This window comes from Accipiter gentilis, chromosome 1 (assembly GCF_929443795.1).
Source record: "Accipiter gentilis chromosome 1, bAccGen1.1, whole genome shotgun sequence".
Taxonomy (NCBI): domain Eukaryota; kingdom Metazoa; phylum Chordata; class Aves; order Accipitriformes; family Accipitridae; genus Astur; species Astur gentilis.
Window position 1 is genome coordinate 1257241 of NC_064880.1, and position 25711 is coordinate 1282951.

Genomic DNA, 25711 nt, shown 5'->3' on the forward strand with positions numbered 1-25711 from the left:
GAGCAAGGGGTTTTCCTTTTGTCGTTTTTTTCCTCCTACCTGCTCTGGCTCCCCAAGCGTTTCGAGTTCCCCCGGAGGTCTCCCGCCGACAGGAGCGGCCTGGGATTGAGGATCTATGTTATTTACTGCACTACAATCAAGTAGCGTCCCGGTCGCCTAGGCAATGACATTGGAGCTGTTGAAAGCTATGTGAAAAGTGAGGCAAAAGCTTGTGCGCTCCTTCCTGGAATAGGAGGCAGTTGCAAGGGGGTGGGGAATGCTCAGCCAAGCGTGCCGGGGAATTAAGCTGGTCACCACCGCCAAAGTGACTCGGGGGCAAGCTGGCTCTCGGGGCTCCGGCAGCGGCAGCCACCCACCAGTGCTGCCCCCCGGGGCGGCTGCTGGGGGTTGATCGTGATGGAGCGGGTAAAGAGACCCGATGGGGACCGCCGCGCTGAAGGAGGCTCTTCTCCCCAGCAGGCTGATGGGCTGAGTTGGTTTTGTGCTCGCCTTGGTCAAAATGACCAGCTCGTCCCTCTTGGGGGGTTGGAGGACCGGGGCAGCCTGCCTGGGGGACCTCGCTGCGCCCCCCCTGTGGGAAGAACGGCTTGCCGAGACACATGTAGAGTGGGAGCGGATGAAGATGGAATATTTCTGGTTAAAAACCATCAGCCGTGAGACTCTGATTATCCGCGTTGTGGGGACTCACTTCTTCCCGACACCCGTGTTCAAAAGCTCCCGTTTTGCTGGTCGCTTGCCCTTTAGCCTGCGCGTGGGGACTTGGGGGGAACGGCGAGCGGCGTTCATTGCTGCTAAATCATCGGCTGCGCTTTGAAGCCTCTCCATTCGGAGACCAACAGCCCGGCTCTGCCCGCCGGCACCCGCTCTTCGCTTTCCGGGCCAGATGGTGACAGCGGAGCAGCTGTCACGTTCTGTCCCTTCGTTATGGGCAGGGCCAGAAAACAGATGCATTTGCCAGCCCCTAAGCACATCGGAGCCGCTGTAACCAGTTTTGGGGGGCCGAAATACCTAACCCATACTGAAAACAGGCCTCGAGCGTTTGCTCTGATCCCGAGGTTTATTTTGTAAATGATGGTGGTTGCATTCCTGGGACAAGGAGGTGGGCTCCCGCCCGGAGCACCACTCTGGTGGGCACGGGAGCCGGGCTCGCTGCCCAGCCACGCATGCAGGGGGGCACAGGTTTGCAGGACCGAAGGAGGAAGGCTTGCGTACCCCCGCTGCTGCCGGCGGGGACGGTCAGCGGGGAAGGGACACGGAGCCCTGCGGTGCCCAGAGGACCCGACCGGGTTTAGGACACAGACCTCCCCGTCACCGTAGTGGCAGGGGGCTGCTTCCCAAAGGAAGACGTGCCCTGGCAGGGGTCAGCCGGGCTGCTCCCCTCAACTGGTGACCCTTGGCTCCTTCTCCTCCCAAAACTTTATTATTTATTATTATTTATTATTACTTATTCTACCCCAACTGGCATCCTGTTCACCGCTGTGGTTCTACTGCAATTTGCAGTCCCTCTGTCCTAGCTAGGGAGCCTTGCCGGACGCCCCGGCTTGCTCTCCCGTTGCTGGGGGTAATTAGACCGGGGCGGTAATTAGCCTGGGCAGTAATTAGCCCGGGCGCGGGACGCTGCCCGCGGAAAGTCCTCACGTTAGGGGAAGGGGGGGGGGGCTCGCCGACGACGGGGAGGAGCCGGGCGGCGGGGGAGGCAGGCTGTGGAAGGGCCATCTGGCCACACGGCCTCTCGTTAAAGGTCTCATTTGCATAACAATTACTTTCACGGGGCGGCTTCCCGCCCGCTTCCCGCCGCCGCGCGGCGCGCACAGCCCGGCCCCGGGGACTACAACTCCCGGCATGCCGCGGGGCAGCGCCCCGCCCCCGGCCCTCCCCAGCTCCGATTGGCCACGCCGGCCAACCCGCTCCCGCCCTTTCCGCCCGCTTCCGCCCCCGGGGTGAGGGACGGGGTGGCGGGCGGAGCGGGCGGGTTTGAATCGGCGGCGCGGCGGCTCTTCTCCCCGGTCCCCCGTTCCGCCATGAACTTCTCGGAGCTATTTAAGCTCTCCGGCCTGCTCGGCAGGTTTTCCCCGGACGGCAAGTGCCTGGTGAGTACAGGCCGGTGCCGCCTGGGGCGGGGGGGGGGGGGGGGGTTGCGTGCGCAACCGGGGCCGTTCCCGCCCGTCCGCCTGAGGAGACCGTCGGGTGAAGCGGGGCCCCGCGGCTGGGGCCGGGTGAGGGCCCGGCAACGGCTCCTCCTTCTCTTTTTCCTCCTCCTCCTTCTCCTCCTCCACCGAGGCAGCGGCCGGCGGAGCCAGCCCGGGGCCCCCGGGAACCCCCCCGGTGCGGCCGGGCCTTGGGTCCCCCGGAGGCGGACGCTGAAGAAGCGGCGGTCGGGCTGGTGGTCCTGGAAAAACCGAACGGCGTGTGTGGGGCGGCTTGCTGGCGAAGAGGCTTTTAGTCGGGGGGGGTGATGGGGGGGGTGTCTTTGGACAGAGGCCTCGCTAAAGTTGAGTAAATAATAGTTACGAGAGGAAGAATAATTTTTTTTAAGAGTGGGGTTGGTCAGCCAGTAGCGCTGGAATGAGCGAGGACTCCTTCTGTGAACGTAACCCCCCTTTCCTCCTGGTTTAACCGTTTTTACTTTACTGTAGTTTGCAGTAGGGCACGGCACACGCCAAGCCTCTGAAAGCAAAAATCCTCATTTTGTCTAAAGCGGGTCAGGAAAGCGGCAGCGCGGCGTCCTGCCACGGCACCCTACAAGTCGTGCTTCGAGCCCGGTGTTGGTGCACCAGCTCAGCTTTGGTCTTGTTCTTGTTCAGGCTTCATGCGTGCAGTACCGTTTGGTGGTTCGGGACGTGAATACCCTCCAGATCCTCCAGCTGTACACTTGCCTGGATCAGATCCAGTATATAGAATGGTCGTCTGATTCTCTGTTCATATTATGTGCCATGTACAAGCGCGGGATTGTTCAGGTAAGGACAAAAGCAGGACGGGGTGTGTTTCCTACTGGGGGTTGTGTGGGGTGTGCATGAGAGCTTCTTAAGGGCAAGCACTAGTTCGATGCTTTTGCTAAAGTAACTGACATTGTTATCGATAACACATGGTTTAAGGATAACCCAGCATGCCATTATTTTTAAAACCAGGACAAACGTCTTAGTTTGGAGGAAAAACAAAAAACCAAACCAAATTTGGAATGAAAATATTTATCAAAGCCGTAAATTATCTTACAGTTTCTCAGTTCAGTAGAAAATAAATACATGCAAACTTGCTAAATGGACTAAAACTTTTTTTTTTAAGTGCTGGGTGTTCAGAATATTTGTCCCAGCCCCCCCCCCCCCCCCCCCCGCCTTACTTCACGATTTGTATTGGCACACAAAGGTGTGGAGCTTACTTTTGTAGTGGGATCCAGCGCCAGTCCTTCATGGCCACGGGCTTTCAGAGGCTTCCTGACCTCTCTGGTATGCGATGCAGGAACCTTTTCTCAGCTGTAGCGTATTCTCCTAAGCAGAGGTTTTGAGGAGCTGTTCGTTTGCTGCACTGTCTGTTTGGTTTCCTCTCTGACCTAGGTCTGGTCCTTGGAGCAGCCAGACTGGCACTGTAAGATTGATGAGGGGTCAGCAGGGTTGGTGGCTTCATGCTGGAGTCCGGATGGTCGTCACATTCTCAATACAACCGAGTTCCATGTAAGTGTGAAGTCATGATTACTCGCCATGGTATCAGATGTTACTGTCTGCCCTTTGCCTCTTAAAATAACCTAAAGCTCTTAAAGCTGTAGTGGTGGTAAAGAATGCGGATGTAGTTCTCTCTTCATATATGTAATCTAGGTTAATTCCAGTTTAGATGTTAGTTCTTCTGTTATCCTCTTGCTTCTGATGATAAGATAGAAAATGGACAGTTAGCTTTGAAGGTAAGATTTTGTGTTTGAAAAAAGCAATTTTAGAAATCAGATGTGGTATATGTAGCTCAGGGAAGGCTTAGGGTTTTCAGCAAAAAAAAAAAAAAAAAACCACACCATAAACATTGAGGAGTGGCTAGGGAATTAAAAAATATGGTCTTAGGTTTATTGACCTACGAGATGAAATTTAGAACCAGATCCTGGAAATACTTTCATAAGTATTTCATAAGTATTCATAACTATTCATAACTATTCATAAGTATTTCATAAGACTCCTGTGTTTGATTTGACACACAGGAGTCAGACTGCTGTTGATAGAACCACTTGCAAAATTAAAGTTAAAACACCTCTAAGGGCTTATTGATTAAGAGCCATATTCTGGAATCCACACTAAGGTAGAATCCAAATCAGTTTGTGGATGCTGAGCACTAGGCTTGTTGGAAGGCACGTGGAAGTCTGACTCTCTACCTTTATAGTCTTTGGATTAGAGGTGATGATTCATGTAATTCAGTACAATGGTGGATGGTCAGAAAATAGCTAAGAACTACATGCAAGACACTTTTCTCTTTGCTGTATTTACTCTTACCAAAACTGTAGGTGGGCTTTAGGTGACATATTGTGTCATAACCCTCGCTAGCACTGAATTCAAGTGTTACACTGCAAGATTTTTCCTTTTTTCATGACAGTCCCAATGTCAGTGGAATGTAGATGGGGGATTTTGTCATCTGTGTGTGCAGACTGGAGTTAGTGCAAATGCTGGTGCTCTTCAGGGAACCTATGGAGGAACTTGCATGCAGCTACGGTGTAGTTCCTGATGCACACATGGTGGAATTCTCTGGAAAGGATGTTTAGTGCTGGCTGGGGTAGAGATTTTCTGGCTATAAAGCAGTCTCTTCCTGTTCCCCTGCCCCTTTAGATAGCGGGTTATGAGGAGTGATGAATTTACGCCTTAGTTTTCCTGGGAATGAATCACCCCGATGGCGATGAAAATAATAATAAAAAAACGAGTCCAGGATTTCAACCTGAGGTCAGTAAAGACATGCCTGCCAGTCAGGCAGAAGTGTTGTAGTCAGTAACCCAAACTGAAGGCTGGTGCTATGTGCTACAAGTGAGTATCTCATGGCACGTGTGTGTGGGGGTGGACTAGCAAGTATTTATTGCCTCCCAACAGAACTTGGTTTGACCTTAGAGGATTTCATTAAGCCTTTGCCAAGTTGGCATCTGTGTTGGGATAAGTTTTCTTTCCAGCTGTAAACAGGTTGCTAAATTAGCTTTCGTCAGACAGCTGCCTGGGTTATGCCGATGTCTGAGTTGTGTTTACTCTCTCTCTGCTAAATCCATAGTCTGGTGGGACAGACGTGAGTCGTGCTTGAGGCAGAAACTGTCAGGATACTCAATATTGGTGTATTATGTACGTTATCAAATTCAGCGATTGCTTGGAGAGCTGGCAACCAGTGCAGCTTGGCTTTGGTGACCTGACGTTTTCAAACAGCACCAACTAATTACTCATACTTGTAATTCTTCAGGTCAACATGTGAGCTCCACTGTAAGACCAGAAATAACTGCCTTATTCCTAGAATTTTTTTAAAGGATATGGTTGTGCTAATTTATTTCTAGCAATCCATACTTACCTAGTGCCTCAGAAAAATTATTAATCAGCTAACTTGCAGTCAAGTTCTCTTTGTGGTCAGCATTATAGTGAATAACATTGTGGGTTTTTTGATGTGACTGGTGTGCAGTTCCTAGCTCGAGATGAGTGCAGCAGAATTCTGACACACGTTTCCAAAATCCGTTTTGACTCTGTTCAGTCTTTTGAGACAGGCAGCGATACTCTGTATGCACTTAATATTAACATATCATTTTGCATTTGCAGAGTTTTGATTGGAGATGAATCTGTAATAATATGCAGGTTTTTTGGGTCCCAGAATTGTTACACAAGGTAATGTTGAATGGTGCAGGTACCTGTCCAGTCTCTACACAGTTACCGCAGTAAACAGCGTGATATACAAGGCAACTAAATGGTGTAGTCTTATCGGAGGAAGTACATAGAGACCCTATCCTTTCACTTGATAGTGGATTTTTTTTCACAGTAATGGAATTACAGAAGTGGGTCTAGTACCTAGTTACCTCATAATTTTGAAAGTGTCTTTGTGCTCTATGTTAGCTTAAGTGTTAAGTGCGAAGAGGTCATTTTGTCAGCATCTAGGATGGAAGTCCTGCTGACATGTAGAAAAGATGTAGGCTTGTTCCTTAAACTCTTGCTATGTTGGAACTGGAGGAACTGGCAAACTGCAAGGTAAGGTACAGACTTGCTAGGTTTTACCAGGCAAAAACTAGTTTTACTGGGCAGCTGGAGACATTCAAAGGTACTTCCAAAATTGGAAGTCTTTTTTTTTTCTTTAATTGTCTGCTTATATCTTAAAGGTACATGTGAGAAGTGGTCAGAATAGTTGCAACTTGATTTTTCATCACCTTGTTTATACCAACCTAGAGTACAGTTCTGTTAGGAAAAGCAGGTTTTGGGGTGGGGGTGGGGAAAGGAGGTACTTTTTTTCTCATTTGATTAATCAAGAGCAAATCTAAATTAGCTGGAGAAACACCTTCTGAAAGCCTACTATGCAAAGTCTATCTGGAATCTGAAAAAGTTGGAACACTGTGTTAATTATATTGATTCATGCAGCGCACTAGAAAGCAGCTTGTTGACCCATAGCTATCCTTTGCTACTTATTTTGTAGCAGGTGCTTCCTCTCCTGCTGAAATCTACTCCATTTTGTGAGGCAGTTCTGCATGCCCTCAGTGTGTAACACAGCAAGCTGATTGCTAGAAGATTCCACATAATCAGTTTGTCCTGTGGAAGGTATTGTGCCAGGTATCTCTCCTCTTACAGTGCTGTTGTTCCACCCAAATTCATAGGCACATGTAGAGCTGAGACAAGAGCTGCAGGTAAAAGATACGGAGAAGGCAAATGGATCCTCTGCTTCCTCCTGACTTTCATGTTTTGTGATAGTTTGAATATCAGCAGCATTGTTCTTGAGTGTTTCTTTTAAGAGCCATACCTATAAACTACATAGGTTGTGCTTTCTCTAGTTCCATGTTAGGTACTGAAGCATTAAGGAGCTTCTTTCGAACTACAGCAGCAGGGGAAGAAGGCGTGTGTTTCTGTGTATATTGGAGCTAATCCTTGGTAACTGTAAATGGCTACATTGGTTGAAAAATGCTTTCTGTCGAGGAATGTGCTCTGAATAAGCTTCTGAAATCCGGTGCTGACAGACACTGCTATGTAAGGAGGCCTTGTGACCCAGTCAAGTCTGGGACAAAAGTTGACAGTCATTTGAGATGCAAGGTTGTTTAAAAGTGTGTTTTTATCTATTGAAAATCACCAGTCTTACACCTGCCTATAGCTGTCAACATTGGGACGTAGTCCTGAACCCAGCACTGGAGACTGTTTATCACGTTACCATCTAAATACTTTTTATTTCTCAGCTGTTTTTAGGCTATTTTAAAAATGCTTCTGCTTTTGGTTTGTTTTTCCACTGCAAAACAACAGCTGAAAACTTCTCAGACACCATTATCATTAGGATTTGAGTTTGACAACTCCACTTAATCGAGTCATCTGTGCTAAAGAGAAAGTACCCCTCAAAATGATCAGTGAAGTGCTTGCTGCAGATTTAATTGACCACGATCTGTTCTCCTGCTGTAAAAGCAATTGTCTCTTCCCCGCAGAGTCTCTGAGAAAAGCAAGCAAGTGCAATGCAATTTATTGTAATTTTTGAAGTGTTTGGCTTTCTCTTTTCACCCTCCGTGCAGTTTATGTTTCTGTGTCTCATAGGTTATTTCACAGCTAGCAGATATGACTTTCTTGGGCTAGTTTACAGTGGCAGCTTGGGCAAGATTGTGAATAATGTTTCAGTTCCAGTTGGGAATATTGTTTGTCACAATTTAATTGTAAACATACTGTTAATCCATGTAAGATAGGTGTGAAGTCCATACATTAAGCACATAATGTAACTTTCTCAGTTTATACAAATGTTTGAGTGTACACAAATAGAACAACTGAAAAGAATCCTAATTTCGGGGATCAAAATGGTGTGCTTTTACATATTTGTAACACTAGGCCAAAGACTTCAGGTTATGTGTTTGTGTGATGTGGGCAAGAGGTTGCAATGAAGTTACAGCAAAACATAGACATAGTCTCTGACTTGTGGTTGTATGCTTCCCTTACTAGCTTGCAGCCTTTTCAGGAGAGAGATACTGAAGTTGAATAGAGGACCTTATTAGTTGTTACAGGTGTGTTGTGACTGATTTAGACCAAGTCGGAAGATGAAGTGCTTTGGTTATCTATCAAAGGGTAGTAGGCATCCAGTATAATAATAGGTCTTTGTTTTCAAAGGTGTATTTTTGTGGGTTTTTTGTCGACTGGGTGTAAACATCCCATGAGTGTGTTGGTTGTGTTCTGTAGTGTCTCCCCAGTACTGCGATGACATTACTGCGATATATGCCGTATGGGCTAGAAATGATGTGTTGGGGAGATATATGGGGCAATACAGTGCTGCTCCAACAATATCAGCGTTTAACGTTACTGAAACTTTTGAAGTCAGTGAAGTGCGTGGTCAGCAGTTAAGTGCAACATGACAAGAATGAACAGGGAAACCATTATTACTGTCTTCTCTGGGGAGTTGAAAAACTTGACCTTTTTAGAGAAGGTTCTGTCTGAACAGCAAACAGGACTGCACCCAAGGATGAAGTGGAGATGGATGCAGAGAGACTTTTTTTAAATGAAAGGTGTACGTGCCTTTTCACTTCTGCAGTGGAGCCTCAGGCAAGGCAGAGTTGACACTAAGAGCTCTGCACGTGGTGTACTGTTTCTCACCTCTAGAGATTTTCCTCTTCCTGTGTGCTTGAGCTGGGTGTGAGCAGTAAGGTTTTGCCTTGTTCTGAGGCTCTGAGCCAGCTGATGTGGTCCAGGATAGAAGTGTGTTTGATGCACAGCAGGCCAGGTGAGTTGATTGTGAGGCAGAGTAGCAGCACAAGTGTAAACTTGGAAGCCTTTGTCAGGAAAAATTACGATCCGGACCTCAGCATTCAAAGCTTGCAGCTGCTAAGCTTGTATTAAGTGGCTGTAGAATGTGTGTTGTGTATGCTGCATGTTTTGGTCAAGGGAGGAACAGCAGCAAGTACATTTAACACTGCAATTAATAGGACCAAGCAGCATATCACTATTGCAGTTGCTATAGAAGAATGTGAGTAGGCATTGTGTTGGTATTTTTAAAGTAAATCTTGCGTGAAGAGCAGACTAACAATGCTGTATTTTTGTATGTCCGGAAGCGAGCAGTTGCAGTGATAAAACTTGATTAATGTTGTTCATCTAGTGGATTCCTCTAGAACCTGCTAAACTTAAAGGTGGTACTATTGATGTCTAGTTGCAATTTCATACCTGTAAAATGAAGGAAGAGAATAATAAACACCACGTTAAATAGTGGTGCAATAGCTTTTCTAACTGGATAGAAGTGGAGTGGAATTCGATCTGGTTGGGCTCTTTCCTGTAATAAATTAAAAAACCCCTTATTTCTGTGTCGTCTCTTCAAGTCTCAGAAGTTTCTTCTGTATATAAAAAGCAGTAGGGAGAACAACTAATACTGCTCTTTTGCTTTGGGACTCCGCCTATCTCTGGAGGGAGGCAGAATTTATTAGGATTCTGTAACTTGGTTTGAACACCATGTTAATTACTCAATTCATGCCTTCTAGCAAAAATGATAGCGTCAGCAATGAAAAAACCCTGCAAGTTCTGTTGCAGTGCACAGTCTATAGCATTACCAGGTAGAACAGATTCATAGGATGCTACCTTGGAGTCCTTTGTCACCATTGAATAGTACCATTGACTTCAGGGAAGGAAAATGCATGTTGAGAACAAACACGCAAAAAAGTGTGGCAGAAACTTCCTCCCAAAACTGCTGGTGATGCTGATGGTCTGCATCTGATGCAGGAGGATGATGAAATGGTGGACAGTGCTGAAGTTTTACTTATTTAATGAATCAGAACTAGTTTTGTTGTTCAGTAATTCTGGGAAAGACGGCTTTATGACTGTGGTGCTTTATTGCAAAAATTGTTTTACCTGCATCTCTTGTAGAATCTCTTACCTTGGTGCAATAAAATGTAGGAAAACGCAAGAAAAAAAATTACACTGGAAACATTCCTTGCTCCAGATATAAATGCAAAGGTTCACATGACATACTGATTAATGCACATATGTCTGGTGTGGCTGCCGTTGCTAAGGGAGCGTAAGTATTTGTTTTTAATTGAATAATCTGCAGATGGCAACACAGAGCTTCCAGAATGCAGGCTGTGACCTTGAAGAGCTGTGGAGAGGCTTGTTTTGCAGCTGACTGCCTTCTCTGCAGTTTTTTTGTTTTATGGATGCACAAGCCTCCAGAAATACCCCAAACGTGATGTTTAATGCCTTGCTTTGCATAGCGGATTTTGGTTCTTTTCTAATTCTTTCAGTATTTATGTAATGTTGCCGCCTTGTGGGTGGCTGAGGAGGGAAGAACAAAATGCAAATTAGCTGTCAAAACTGAGTCTGTCTAGAAGTTGAAAAATACAGCTATATTTTCATACTTAGTAGCCTTTTCCCAAGAGATAGAATGTTCTGAGGTTGCTGTAACTTCTCATCCATTCATCAATGCAAGAAACTTCTCATTTCTCTTCCAGATTCCATGATGGAACTGTGTTTTTCCAACTCAAAAGTGTCTGTGTATGATACACTCACAATCATGTAGCTAGATTCACGCTAGTGTTGGTAACTTCAGTGTTAATGAAGAGCTTTCTTCCGTATTGGTGTTCTGCATCTTATATACCCCTCTAGAGTATTCAGTGTGCCTGTGATGATAATTTGGAATAAGTAACCTTGCTAACTGAAGGGAGTTGGGAGACAATTCCTCACAGTTGCTTCTCAGGGCTTTGTGTTTGAGCTATGTAGAATAGCTGCAAAGTTTAACTACAGAATGTATGTTGATCTATTTTGTGTCGCTGAATTAGGTTTATGGGTTTCTATTTACTTAATTTTTTTTTAATCTATACTAAACAAATACTTCCTTGCCTCTTTCTCTTTGTGACAGCTGAGGATAACTGTGTGGTCCTTGTGTACAAAATCTGTATCTTACATCAAGTATCCCAAAGCTTGTCAGCAGGGTAAGTGCCACAGATCTAACATCGGAATGGTATTTTTTAATATGGCAGAAAGGGAGAATGAATTTGGTGTGTAATGATGCAACACATATTTCAGAACAGGCTCTGGCACCCTCCCTGCTGAGGGGTTAGCTTGCCCTCAGGGGTGCAGGTCTGAGATCAGTCCCTGTGTGCCACCTGCTGCAATGCACTAAGATGTGCTCTGGGGTTGTCATATTCTCGCAGCGAATGAAGGATTACATCTGATCTATGTGCCTGTTCTTCAAATGTGCAGCTTTGTTGTGTTTGCTTCTGAAGGGTCCTTTAAGATGTTAAATTAAGCTGGATGCTTTGGTGATGAAAAACACTAATCCAAAGTGGCTTTTGTCATCTCTTACACATGAAGAGATTTGAAAGGCAAGCTCATGTCAGGACTGTCTAGCCGTGTGGCTGTGGTTAGCAGTTTCCTGCCTGAGGCTTGTATATAGTGATATCCCATATATGACAAAGACAATTAAGTATTGCATATAAAGTAAGAGTAGGTGGGGAACCAATGCCTGGAAGTTGGTGGAGCACCAATGGCTGCATAACTAAGACATTTAGGTAGACTAAATGAACTGTTTATTTGAAGTCTGTGGTTTTTATATAACGACTGTCTTGGTAATCAAATGTGGTTTTTTGAAGCATGCTGAAGTTCTGTAATAGCTGTGAAGCTGCATCCTTAGAAATAGTATATTCAAAGTTTAAGAACTGCTGGCACAAGCTAATTGGTAACACTATACATCGCCTCGATTAACGTGATCTTGTGTGAAGGTATTTTTCCTTGTCTTTTTATGTCTTTGAATTGGGAGTAACTGCTCTTCATTGAAGAATTGTCAGCTATTGTCTTGCTTTCTCTCTCTCTTTTTTATTAACTTTGTGTCGTGTGCAGGGATAGCTTTCACTAAGGATGGCCGCTATATGGCAGTAGCAGAAAGACGTGACTGCAAAGACTTCATTAGCATCTTCGTATGCAGTGACTGGCAGCTACTGAGAGTAAGATATGTCCTTGCATTCCACTGCTTCTGCACAGACTACAAGCATATGTTGCAGGCTACTTTAGAATTGGTCACTTTCATAGTCTGGTTTTAGACTTACCGATGCATTTTCTATCCAGCATCTGGCTCTTCCATTGGCCTGCAGGCATACTTCCGTATCAGTATTCTGTTCAGGAGGCCAATATATACTATATGTGCATCTAGAATTTCTGATGGAATGCAAAAGTTCAACCTTTAAATTCTTGCATGAGCTTCTTTACAATAAATTGTGCTACAGTTTACAATAAACTGTGAAGGATGCACACTAGCATGTCGTAGAAGACCAGGTGGATCTGAGAAATTAAAACCCATTAAGAACTAGTCCGTATATAGCCTCACCTCTGGTTCAGGAATTCAGAGCCTCATTAGAAGCTGATAGCCAAAAAAAATACCACTAAATGCTTGTTATGTTCCCAAGCTCTTCCTTACTGATCCTGTACAGGTCTTTCTGAGGCAAGGAACTAGGCTAGCTAGATTTCTTGACTGATTCAGTGTAGCGACTTTTATTTTCTTATGAAATGCTGTTCATTTTAAGGTATGGCAACTTTTTGCCCTTTCTGTAAAGGGAAACCAAAGAAACAGAGAATGCAGCACACTAATACAAAAGAAAATATTTCTGTTTCTACGCTAGTATATAAAAGGCTCTTTTGTGTTTGTGGTAGCACTTAAAAGGATAAAACTGAGGATCATGTTAGGTCAGATGCAACAGTATTTGTTAGTGTAATATTTCAAATGGCTTTGTTTTTTCTCTTTTGGGGGCAGCATTTTGACACTGAAACGCAAGATCTGTTTGGGATTGAATGGGCTCCTAATGGCTGTGTTCTGGCAGTGTGGGATACGTGTCTGGAGGTATGAGGAAAAAGCAGATTATTTTTTTGGAGAGTTCAAGGTGGCTTTTAGCTGCCATGTGTAAAGCAGTAACTAAAATAACTAGTGTTACATTTTTTCTTTTAAACCTAACAGCTGAACTCAAACCATTTTAAATATTATACTTGTATTGATAATGGATGTCCTTACAAGTGTATGTCAAACCGTTATGTAAAACTTTAATGGCAGCAAATTATCTTAGTAGCGTTCTTTCTAATTTATCTTGGGGGGGGGGGAAAAGATTGTAACCATTGCAGAAGCCACTGTTGAAATAATGAAAGAATAACGAAAGAATTCTTTTGTAAGACTCTTCTACCATTTTGCTTTACATTGCATTGTACAGTAATTTTACAGTTAAGTAAAAGTACTTATCCAAAAAGTTAGCAAGGAATATATAAATTGCTGTCCTCTCTGCTCTGAGTATGTGAACTTCTAGGTATAGAAAAGTGTCTTCCTGTGGCAGCAGGATCTAAACAGGTAGCCCTGGGAATGGGCAGGGTTGTAACATCCCTAATCAGATGGCTTGCAGAAGCTGCAGGAGCATGAGAGTCTTCCAACATGGCATCTGCTGCTGATGTTGCTGAAGAGTGTTGGGCTGGATGGGCCATTGTTCAGGCCCAGTGGGGCATTTGTGCTCTTGGGGATGGGCTGGACGTGTTCTGTGAGTGCCAGAAGAGCCAAACTGGAAGCCTAGAGCCTCTTGTCTCAAGTCACAGATAAGAGACCACGCCCTTTGTATTTAACTTGCTGCATTTTAAGCAGGGAGAGTTTGGAAGGAATGATTTTGCCTGTCTGTGGCTTTTAGCAATATTGTTAGTCTTAAGAATGAATCTATTTATGTTTCAGTATAAAGTATTGCTGTATTCCCTCGATGGCAGACTGCTATCCACATATCGGGCTTACGAATGGTCACTAGGTGTAAAATCAATTGCCTGGAGTCCCAGCAGTCAATTCTTGGCAATTGGCAGCTATGATGAAAAGGTCAGAAATAGGTTTATTTTCTTTCTTATCTAAACCATTTGTTGAATGTTGTCATAACAGTTTTGTCTTGCAATGCTTTCTTGAATTAGGTGCGTATCTTGAACCATGTTACTTGGAAGAAGATCACAGAGTTTGAGCATCCAGCAACCATTGCTAATACCAAGACTGTAAGTACAGATCCAAAATCCATTGAATCATTACGAGCACTTTGACACTGCTATTTGTGTCCAAAAGATGCTAGTAAATACATCTCATTTTGGAGACCTTGCTTTTTCCCCTCCTAATGTGTAAACGGAGCTTGGGAAATTGCAGGAAAAAATGGGGATGTAAGAAAAACAGAAGAATCCTTTCGGGTGCAATGGAATACGTGCGTACGATCCTCTCAGCTTTAGCACTAATAGATGCCCAGATGACTTCTGTCACATGCCAGTGTATTTTGATGTATATGGTGATGGCATACAGATTTGGGTATGCGGGTGATGGTGAACTGGGAGACTGAACAGGAGAGATTTGTCTCAGCTTTATACAATTTGTGACTCTAAACAGTGTTGGAACTGGATTGTGATTAGATTTACATCTTGTACATACAAGCTCATCCAGCTCACCTAAAGAGCATTTCCTGTAAACATCTGTCATTATTTATTTTTATCCTTGCGTACGTGTATATGCAAGGCCCAACAGATTCTTGGTAGTTGGCAGCAGGTGGAGAGCTGTAGCTTTTGTTCCAAAAATCACAAGTTGTTCTCATCCGTCAAGGTAAAAAGAACACACAGTGTTAGTAGTGCTGCATGCCCCTGCAGAGGAAGGGCTAGTCTTGCGTCTGGACAGATAACCCTGTAAGAGTTGACGTGTAGACTGCAAGTCTGCAGTATTCACGTGACTCTGTTGATGTCTCTTAAACAGAAGCAAGGCATGATCCATTGAATGCACCTCAGCAAAACTCCTCACGACTGAAAAATGCCCTTGCTTCCAGTTAGGTGTAAAATATGTAATGGAAATAGCTCTGTTAATCTCTCCTACAGAGAGAGGAAGTGCAGTTGGTGCATTTTATCCTCGTGCTTGCATTTGGGAATAATATGTTGTAGGCACACTATTAAAATATTTTTGCTATTTCCTTCTGCAGTGTTGCACTTTGCTTGCATTTATTTATGATAGTATTTGATTAAAGATTCTTTGTTGCAAAAATGAAATCTGTTCCCATTGTAATGAAGGTGATTTATTGTACTGCCAGATTTAGCTCTTGGGAATAATGAATGAGGTGTACTCTGGCAGACTCGTTCTTTGTGGTCTTCAGTTTATTTGTCACAGGAGTGTTTTCTTGATCATGGTTCCAAATAGTAAATGATTCATTGAGAATGCTGGATTCAGTATTTGCCTACTGAAGCCCTCTCCTCTGCTGCTGAACTAGGGGATGCTGAGATACAGTATGCTTGAAAATGAGGTAGTGGGATGTGGATGATTTGATAAAAGCTCATGTTCCAATTCTCTCCGAGGCCCTTCTGTAGAACTCTCACTTGTTTCTTTGTAGATTGTGTATAAAGAAGTGGAGAAATCCCCATCTGTTGAAACAGAGAGACTTTCTTTCCCTCCAACAAGAGCATTGGCTAGTTCTCTCTTCAGCACAGAAAGTAAATGTAAGCCAAAGTTTACTAAAATGAGACACTTGAGTTTGCCATGTGAAGTCTTTCTATAAATAAACATTACAGGCGAACTCTGCCTCTTTGATATTGGAATGGATCCTCTGGATGCTCTGCTCGAGGCTCCCAAGTTAACTGAAGATCGCCAAGGGCAGTAAGCATCCTGCTAGGGGGGATGCTGTCTGCATGGTGGTTTGAAGGCAGGTTAAAGACTAGTGGGATATTGTAGGAAAGAACTGTAATTGCTTGGGTGTAGAAATAGCAGCCAGATCTCAGTCCTGGAGTCACTTGCAAAAGTTGTCTTAACTTTGTGTGGATTTTTTTCTGATTTGTTCAATCTATGCAATGTTATTTCATGACTTACTTTAACTGTTGCAGATAACTACTAGAATCAGATGAATTATTGCAATTAAGAATCTTTATCCTAGTGTGTGGCAGTTCCAATAATTTTAAAAAAACCAAAAAACCTAATCAGAAGGTGTTACAGTCTTGGTGTCTGTTTTAGAATAGTAATTAATCCATTAGGTATGAGGTTATCTAAAAAAGCAGGGCATGAAAAAGGCCATTTGGCTTTTGTCTAAGAAGCTGTAGGTTGTAGCAATGCTTTAAATTTGCCTCTGGACAACTGGCTTTGAAATACTAGAGATGGCAGACAAAGTATGATTGGGTTTTTTCTTTTCTTTTTTTTTTACTGTCTCATTGTTTGTGGTACTGTAAATCACCTTTGTTTTGCTCTGGTGTTTGTTTGAAATACTAGTTAAAAGGTAGCAAAAAATTTGACCTCTCCTTTTTTTTCCATAGTTTAACCTCAGACTTGCCTGGTTTTCCAGCCTTTCTTTTTTTGTAGAAGGGCAACAATAGTAAGGTGTTTATATGAAGACAGAGTATCTTGAAACAGTTGAAGTTTTTGATTGGAACATCTTGGAGAAGAGTAAAATATGGTCCTATCACTTCAGAGATGAGGGGGTTTTTAACAGTTGGAATTTTAAATATTTTGTCCATTCGGGCTTCCTTAGTAAAGTACTTTTATTTCAAATTCCAGATGACATTTCCCAGGTGCCAGTTTCTTTACAGTATATCAAACCAGTTGCTGACAGGGCCAATCCCAAAATGGGAATTGGGATGTTGGCATTCAGTCCAGATAACTGTTTCCTGGCAACCAAAAATGGTAAGTTCCTACCGCCCTATATAGAAGGGGAAACCTACTCATTGTATCTGTGTGTTTTCATAAAAGAAATGAGGACAGTAATTGGGTCGGTTATCTGGCACTATGAGGAGACTCGTGGCCCTACTTAAAATCTGGTCTCTGTTGTGCAAACATGTAACTACAGATAAAATTCGGCCTATGTCTTCTAGCGTATGTAAAGTATTGAGAGCTGCCAGAACTGCTTGTCAGTGCATTAACTCGGTCTTGGCTTTGTATTTAATGAAAATAGTAGGCTTTTTGTATTTCTTCAAATGTATGCAAGCTCACCGTATTGGAAAAGGAAATAGACAAGTCTTTCCACCTCCATTTACAGCAAGTGTCTCTTGAAAGGCAGAATTCTTCACAACCTGTAGTAGGGGGGCTTCTGATTACCTCAAATAGTGAAAGCCATGGAATTAACATTTAATCTTTCCCTGCAATGGTCCTGAAGGGCTGTTTATGTCTGGATGCAAAAGCTGTGGTTCCGATGCAAAAGCTGTCAACAGCAGCGTAATGGTGAATAATTTGATAAAAGCCAGTGAAAGACTGGAAGACAAACTAAATCGCTTTTATCTTTTTTGCAATATTTCCAAGGCAAAATTGAAGGCACTGCTAGGCAGTGCTCTAGTGGTGTTAAACCTGTGGGGTACCTAAATGGTTTCTGTTGTGTTAGACTTCAATTAATGCCATTTCTTTAAAAAAGAAAAAGTGTCATCTTTTTATCCTTAAGGTATTTACATGATTACCTCTTCCCTTTCTGACAGATAATATTCCTAATGCTGTCTGGATTTGGGACATTCAAAAGCTGAAACTGTTTGTAGTCTTAGAGCAGCTGTGTGCGATCCAATCTTTCCAGTGGGATCCACGACAACCTCGACTTGCTGTATGTACAGGAAACAGCAAAGTCTACTTATGGTCCCCAGCTGGCTGTGTGTCAGTGCAGGTTCCAGTGGAAGGTAAGGCTGCCTGCGGTAACTTCCACAGGCCATCATCAGCTGCTTATTTGCAAAATATTTTTCCACTTACAAATGGGTCCAAGTGTTATCATGTGTAGATGGCTCAGATGTGGGTTTGGAGCTTTTTAGAAATGGGTATTTCTCTCCAAAACAGAGGAGCTTGTAAGGAAACATAGCAAACTTGATAAAATACATTGAGGACAGAGCACAGGGGCTAATGATTTAATTGTTGCTTCGGTTGTATGGTGTGTCAAATTCTTTAGATTTATATTCGTATCAGTTTATTTAAGTAGAAACTGTAGTTGTGCAGAATGCCAAAGTGTTGAAATAGACTCTGAAACGCCTATCATGTTTTGGGGTATTCTGAAAACAACTACACTACAACAAAACACCAATGGGGAGAAACTTGCATGGTAAATTTGATGTGGAGAGATAGAAGAACCTACATGAACCTGAACTCTGAGTTGGCCCCGGTGATGAGAAGTTTTATGGTTGGCAGTAACTGATGCAAGGCCATTAGCTAGATCATGTAAATGCCATTCTGCATATTAAATGGAAAAGAAATCACAAAGATTCAACTTCTTCCTTTCTACACAAGGAGCGGCAACATCATGGGGGTATGCAGCTCTGCACCGGTGAGCAATCTTGTGGCATCTATTGGCACTAAAATGACAAGTCTACAAAATCTATGCTTGTACATGGAGTACAAAGTAACTGTAGGTTTTGGGGAAAAGAGTCAGTAACACAGCTTATGTGTACCGTCGTGTTGGAGAACAGATTGGCTCTGCTGCAGCAGTAACAAAATGGAACGCCCTGTTAAGGCTTGCAAAGTGGGGAGGGTATTTTTTGCTATGTGTGTGACTTACCACAGCTACCTTTTCCTAGAGTTAAGAGTACAGACTGTCAGCTTCTTGCTGACAAACTCTGATCTGCTTCTGCAGGTGACTTCCAGATTGTATCTCTCTCCTGGCATTCTAGTGGAGACTCTATGGCGCTTCTGAGCAAGGACAACTTTTGTTTGTGTTACTTAGAAAGAGAAGAGGTGAAGTAACAATCATTTGCATTAAAAACGCTTGCAAGGTTGAGGAGGAATGAAGAAAGGGGTCAAACCCTCTTGCCCAATCTGAAGTTTCTGTATTTATAAAATATTTATTTGAAGGAGTGTACCCAAACTCCAGTGTGTAAAGTACTGTGATTGCGTTTGAATGAAGTGAGGTGGCAACTGAAATGTAGAGAATGAGGTCTGGATTTCAAGAAAACTTTAGTATTGATGTAGTTGAACTTTCTCTTCAACTTTGAACTGTGAAATCTTACTCTCTAAAATTGTAGCTGTGTGTATATAATGTATAGCTATTATTTAAATTTTGTAATTTCCAATAAATATTTTGGTAGTTACAAACTTGGTATGACTCTATAAACCTGCACGTCTCCATGCTGAAGTCTGTTTCTATATTATCAGTGATGCCACTATGTAGCTATTTATCCCAGCACAAGGAAAGAGTTACCTGCCTGCAACAGTGTATGGTTTATATCTACTCTTGTAAGGCAACAGATTTTTCTGGTGTATTAGAAATAAATATTGTAGCTGAAGCAGATACATCAGTAAGATGCTTTCTAGCAAATCACTTACTGTTAAAGCAAACCAAGTTCTTTGTTCAGAAAGCAAATTAATTCATCTGTAATAGTTTTTGCTTTTTTACCTGTTGACATCTTAGTCTCACAGTAATTGTGCCTGGTCTACTGTAGATTTATACTGAATCTTTACAAGAAGGATCATAACTGATACTTTAGAATCATGTATTACAGGCAACTGAAATGGGAGCTTTTGGCACTAGATAGTTGGGTCAAACTGGAGCAGACAGTTCAGCGGGGAAGGAGCAATTGGACTATCCTTTATCTTGAATTGGAGTAGCCAACCACTGTATTCTTCAAAGGAAGGGAGCCTGTTGTTTAGGAATTTATTGGATGTTTTTTCTTGTGCTAATAATTTCACAGCCTCAGTCTCCACAAAATGAAGAACAAAGAACACAGTGAGTTGAAATTTCAACTTTACTGCTAGATTAATGAAAATGAAATAGATAGCTTAGGAAATGCATTGAGAGGGGCATGCAACTTGTTGCATTCCATCATGACTTCAGCCTTACATAAGTTTCATCAACACACATCTACTTTAAGTAAGTTCACTGCAGCACAGCATTTCTTCAGCATTGTAGTTGCACAGATACATGCTCTGATAAAATAGCAGGCATGGAAGGTCATACACAATGAAAAAGCTTGTTAGAGTAACCTCATGGGCAGTTCCAGTTGTGGCATCTCTTATGCTGCTTCTGAATTTCATTTGTATGTGTAAATCAAGATTGATGTACAGTGCTTAAAGTTTTATCTGTCTCCATTAAGAAGTCCTGTACTGCTGCTGTCCCAAAGTAGAGTAGATTAAAAAAAAAAATGCTAAGAATATAAATCTAATCAAAATATAATTCCTTTTCAGTTTTATAAATAATAGCTTTGAAGGCAAATGTGTTTGTGAGGCTTTTGGCAATATTCTCTCAGAAGAGTCTTTATGCTATGGCTGCAGCAAGAAAACATACATAAGAAACTAGCAAGTTAGACTCAGTTCTCAGAGGGAGGTATTTTTACGAAAAGCTAATAAACACCTATTCAGCCATATACTTCAGTTGACAAAGTAATAGTTCACATACACTGCTTCTGCGCAGATGTAGCAGTACAGCTTTAACAAAATTTGCTGACACTGTTTTGCAAAAGAATGACTGACACAGCTTTCAAAATTCTTAACAGGCATTAATCAAAATGCTAAGATTAGTGTAATTGTGACCACTCATGCCTCTTTAAACAATACAAATCAATCCCAAGCACACTACATGATTTGACACCATATGTAGGGACGCAACTGTAATACGGCAGGAACATTCAACTGCACCTTGGCTATTTGTGTGGAGTGTTTGTGCCAGATACCAATCGCACTTAATTAACAGGGAAGAACATGTAGTTAGGAATGGAAAATACAAGAATGACACTACCTTGCATCTGCTTCAGATGAATCTGACCCGACCATAACAACCGGGGCCTCCCATGAACAGTCAGATCCACAACCACCACCTTTCGTTCCCCTAAACTTCTTTACTTTGATTATCGGGTATTCTGCCACACAGCGTGCTCTCCCCAGGAGACCGCTATCAAATTGCTTTCCCTTGAAAAGATTAAATGCAATGAATTTTAAAAGGCAACAAATTTTAAAATCCAATTTTGCCTCTTGTCATGGAGTAGCCAAGTTTGGCCTCGTTGTTGATGAAGGACATCAATCCCAGGTAAGTCTCGATCAGAAGAGGACGCTCCAGCACTAGCACGCCATTAGCCCTTCCTGGCAAGGGGCACTCCTTATGGGCTTTCTTCACAGCTTGGATTAGCTGAGCTTTAAAGTGTTCCAACTGAAAGAAAAAAACCAGCTTGATGGTTTTCCATTGTTTTAAAAAGTGTTAGGCAAACAGCTGCTGATGTTGAATTGTAAAGGACTAACAGTAAAGCTGTAGTTGTTGTGGATCTCATGTGCCACGATAAACTTTATGTTCTGACATTTAACCTTAATGATAGAGGTAACGCCATACCAGGATGCTATGTACAAGTAACTTAAATACATGGGCTGGATGCATAAAGATTCATCAGTGAGTAATATTGTTTATGTCTGATTGTAGTTCTGCTGCCTTTATCACTGATGTGTTGAACTTAAATTCCCATAGGGTTCTATTTTTAAGGAAACCTTCAGAGGAAAACGACTTGCAAGAAAAACTGAGAACAACCTAAGTGAAGGTTTACAGTTACCAATTAAACTATTTGTTGAATTAGCTGGCAGTCCTAGAGGAAAAGTGAGGTATCGGCCTGTCAGGTAAGCAAGAGCAGGAGTAGCACCAATATCCATTTTCTTTTGGGTTTTACAGGACACTGCACCTTTGAAAGTATCAGCTTACTTCTTGTACAAACCATTTGTGGGTAGCTGGCAAAAACTGACAGTTGGGCTGCCCTGCAAGTCAAAATTTGGAGAATGGGGAAATGTAGCTTAGAGCTCTAAGTTCTGTTTCTTTGATTTAACTACTCCTATTTGATTTAACTGCTATATCTTTTCAAAGCAATCCAAGTTGTATCCAGCCTATGAGATCAACAAGCCATCTAGAACAGGAGAGGTGACATCCTTACTAGGCAAAGGGATGCAATCTTCTCGTCAGCATCTGCCATTGGATGTTCGGTGAAGGTGACATATGGGATGTTTGTGGACCACGGGTTCCATCTGTTTATGAAGGAGGCGCGACTTTGCTTGTCCCACTGAATTCGAATACCGATACCTTCTCGCCTGATTGAAGATGGCAGAATTTATATGGTAAGACTTTTGAGTCTCTGAGGCAAGTTTAATTAGAAAAGTACTGTCTGAAAGAGACCTGCTTAAAACTGGAAGCTGAAATACAGGTTTGACAGTAAGTTTTTCCTGTAGAACAGCAATAGAGGAATTCAGCCCCTAAAATATGCCAAGGTACATTCTTACAATCTGAGTGCCAAAAGGTTAACCTCAGTAGACGCCTAGGCTACAACGCGTGAACTGTATTGCCCTTGGTAGCCTGCGTTTATGTACGACCCGACACGCGGCTTTCTAGTAACGCTGACGCGGTACTACTTTGGCTGCTACTTACTGCATTACATAATGGTGATGACCTTCTGCTCCCAAATCTATTCATCTCATCTTGAGAGTCCTTGAGCAACTCGCTTTTAACGTAACTACTAACTGTCCCAGCAGAACAGCGGCTGCTCTGAGGTGGTCTCACGAAGCTTTGGTAATTGCTTACAGAGTCACGTGAGCAAAAGGAAGCATTCTCAGTCCTGTCCGATGGTCAGTGACAAAGGCTGACAGCTCAAACTATTTACAGTAACGATACAAGAACTACAGTGGCGTTATGGTATTACTATGTCAACTTACCTGTTCAGAGATTTGGGTGGGAACTCAAACTCTCCTACGGAGATGGTATCAACTGCACTGAGGCCTATCCTCGTCACGTGCTGGCACTGCAGGCTGATGAAGTTGTATTTGCAGATCAGGAGGGACCAATCCGTGATAAGAACGAGACGCTCCTTCTCGTTGTTCCAGTGATCAATTCTGGTAAGACAACACAGCTCAACTTTAGCAGTTTTGATTGCTGGCTAGAAACACTTAATGGCTTGACGGCTAGAACAGTCGCTAGGGGCAACAAATTAGTAATGCTGTATTTTCCATTATGGCCTTTGCTTTGAATCAGCGAGTCTGATAAGAGGTTGGATGTCACAACATAGGAGAATACTAAGAAAATCAGAGGAAGTCTGAAGACCGTGAGAGCGTGCTCTAGTGCTGTCTCTCGTTATTTGAGACTGCATGCTACTGAATGGGGCAGGCGAGTCTCCAACAACTCTTCCAGTAAGTGTTTAGTACCGTGCTGTTAGCGTGTTGACACATTTGCTAGGTTATTAACTGCATTGGTACATGTTTAGGCAGAGAAATAGTTTTCTTTAACCGTGTGGTCTGACTTAGTATTTTCCTCTGTAAGAACAGTCTGGACATTCAAAACTTGTTAGTTTCTTCAAATTTCATGAATAAGAGATCTGAACTTTTCCCGAGCGTTTTGCCACACTACATTGTTGTATGACCATCACAGCTATACTATTTAATCCTTAGGGCAACCTAAGAGTAGGTCGTGTTTTCACTCTAAGGTTAATGAGCTCAGCTTTGAAACTAGCCCCTTTGAAATCTGCTACAGCTTGCTTTTAGTGTTACTGATTTAATTCTCTCTCCTTACAAGAATTAAAAATTGTCTATTGTTTCAAGAGGAACACGGCCGTAAAGCCGGCGAGACCAAAGCTATCCTTGTTGTGTAAAGGTAAATGCAAACAGTGGGACCAGGCAATAGGCCAGGGCGTTTCCACATGCCCATGACCCTTTTTTCTCTGCCTCTCCCTGCAGCTTAGTCTTGTGCCACCGCGAAAGGACCCAAAACCGCCCCTGCCTCTCCTGCTCGCCCCAAGGAGCGCTCGGGGCTCGCAAACCTGGCCAAGCGCTGTTCCGAAGAAGCAGGCGTACCCGAAGAAGCAGGCATACCCGGCTCGTGCTTTGCTCCTCAGCCCTAGTCCAGGTACGCGGCCAACTCTCAGCCTCCGTTTATGTTCGCTGGCGAATTCGAGGGCTAACGGCCTGTAACGCGGTGCGCGGGCACGGCTTCCGATGCAGTAGCCGACTAGAAAGCCCCGTTAGCGGTCTTAGCGTAGGAGCGAATCCCGTGTTTGTACTGGCCCTTGTCACGAGTACCGCCGCTTCGGGGCCTCGACGGCCAGTTGGCAAGTGCCGGGACGGGACGGACCCGGGGCCAGCCTTAGAGCTTCTTCCACCCATCCCGGAGCGGCGGCCCGTTCCCGGCCGGTGGTACTTACTCGGTGAGCAGCCAGACGCTCTGCACCTCCCCGTCCTCGGCGGGCAGCACGACGGCGCGCAGCTCGTTCACCGCCTGCTCTATCGTGCCGGGCTAAACCGGGGCGGGGTGGGGGGGGGAACAACACAAGGAAGAGGTTAACGGGGGCGAGGGGGGGACGGACACCCGCCGCCCCAGCCCGGGGGCCGTTACCCGGAACACGAAGTACTCCCGGAGGCGGCCGGCGCGGCCGGCGGTTCGCACACTGAGCGGCCGCAGCGTCTGGCGAGGCGGGGGCCCGGCGGCGGGGGAGCCGCGCCCGGCGGTCTTTTCCAAGGCCGGCTCGGTCTCTCTCGGCACTAGAAGCGTCGCCGTCGCTTCGGGGGAACCGGGGCTACCGGCCGGGCCGCCCTCTACAGCGTCCCGGAGCTGCAGCATCGCGGTGGAGCGGGGCCGAGCCGGGCCGGGCCGCTCCGCCGCCTTCCGGGGCGGGGGCAAGGCCGGCGGCCGAGCCCGCCTTCTCCGCGGCGGGAGGCGGGCAGCGCCGAGGCCGCACCTGGAGGGAGAACCCGGCTGTGGAGCGGGAAGGGGTGGCCGGGGCGGGGGGGGGGGCTGCTCTGTCCCGGGGGGTGGGTGGACGCGAAGTCCGATGCAGCCGCAGAGCACTAAACCATGTCCTGGAGTACCCCGGCTGCTCGCTTTTTGGACATCTCCAGGGACGGTGACTCAACCGCTTCCCTGGGCAGCCTGCTCCGAGGCCTGACAACCCTCTCAGTAAAGAAATTTTTCCCAATATCCAACCTAGATCTCCCTTGCCGCAGCTTGAGGCCATTTCCTTCTGTCCTATCTCCAGCCACCCGACACAAGAGACCAGCACCCACCTCACTACAACCCCCCTTCAGGTAGTTGTAGAGAGCGATCAGGTCTCCCCTCAGCCTCCTCTTCTCCAGGCTAAACAGCCCCAGTTCCCTCAGCCGCTCCTCATCAGACTTGTGCTCCAGGCCCCTCACCAGCTTGGTTGCCCTTCTCTGGACACGCTCCAGCACCTCCATGTCTTTCCTGCAGTGAGGGGCCCAAGACTGAACACAGGACTCGAGGTGCGGCCTCACCAGTGCCCAGTACAGGGGGACAATCACCTCCCTGCTCCTGCTGGCCACACTATTTCTGGTACCAGCCAGGATGCCGTTGGCCTTCTTGGCCACCTGGGCACACTGCTGGCTCATATTCAGCCTGCTGTCGACCAACACACCCAGGTCCTTTTCCGCAGGGCAGCTTTCCAGCCGCTCTTCCCCAAGCCCATAGCACTGCATGGGGTTGCCATGACCAAAGTGCAGGACCCAGCACTTGGCCTTGTTGAACCTCATACGATTGGCCTTGGGCCATCGATCCAGCCTGTCCAGATCCCTCTGTAGAGCCTCCCTACCCTCAAGCAGATTGACCCTGCCTCCCAACTTGGTGTCATCTGCAAACTTGCTGAGGGTGCACTCGATCCCCTCATCCAAATCATCAATAGAGATAAACAGAATG

General features: G+C 44.6%; 2 protein-coding genes across 4 annotated transcripts; one reads left to right on the forward strand and one right to left on the reverse strand.

Moving 5' to 3' along the window:
• The first annotated feature begins 1928 nt into the window (after positions 1-1928).
• Positions 1929-21970, forward strand: WRAP73 (WD repeat containing, antisense to TP73). Of its 3 annotated transcripts, XR_007506175.1 has the most exons (13): positions 1929-2090; positions 2805-2957; positions 3552-3668; positions 10996-11068; positions 11976-12079; positions 12883-12969; positions 13834-13968; positions 14058-14135; positions 15497-15602; positions 16648-16773; positions 17556-17747; positions 21503-21648; positions 21890-21970. XR_007506175.1 is itself a non-coding variant. In XM_049801638.1 (12 exons), the coding sequence occupies exons 1-12, from the start codon at positions 2022-2024 to the stop codon at positions 18796-18798; spliced, it is 1350 nt and encodes a 449-aa protein (XP_049657595.1). In that variant the 5' UTR covers positions 1929-2021; the 3' UTR covers positions 18799-19116. The 3 variants fall into 3 exon arrangements, 2 of the variants coding, with proteins under 2 accessions (XP_049657595.1, XP_049657606.1); XM_049801638.1 differs by lacking the exons at positions 21503-21648; positions 21890-21970 and adding an exon at positions 18689-19116; XM_049801649.1 differs by lacking the exons at positions 13834-13968; positions 21503-21648; positions 21890-21970 and adding an exon at positions 18689-19116.
• Positions 19791-24667, reverse strand: TPRG1L (tumor protein p63 regulated 1 like). Its single transcript, XM_049801791.1, has 5 exons — positions 24398-24667; positions 24207-24298; positions 22729-22905; positions 21957-22110; positions 19791-21193 (listed from the first exon to the last, which is right to left on the reverse strand). The coding sequence occupies exons 1-5, from the start codon at positions 24620-24622 to the stop codon at positions 20999-21001; spliced, it is 843 nt and encodes a 280-aa protein (XP_049657748.1). The 5' UTR covers positions 24623-24667; the 3' UTR covers positions 19791-20998.
• Positions 24668-25711: the final 1044 nt, after the last annotated feature.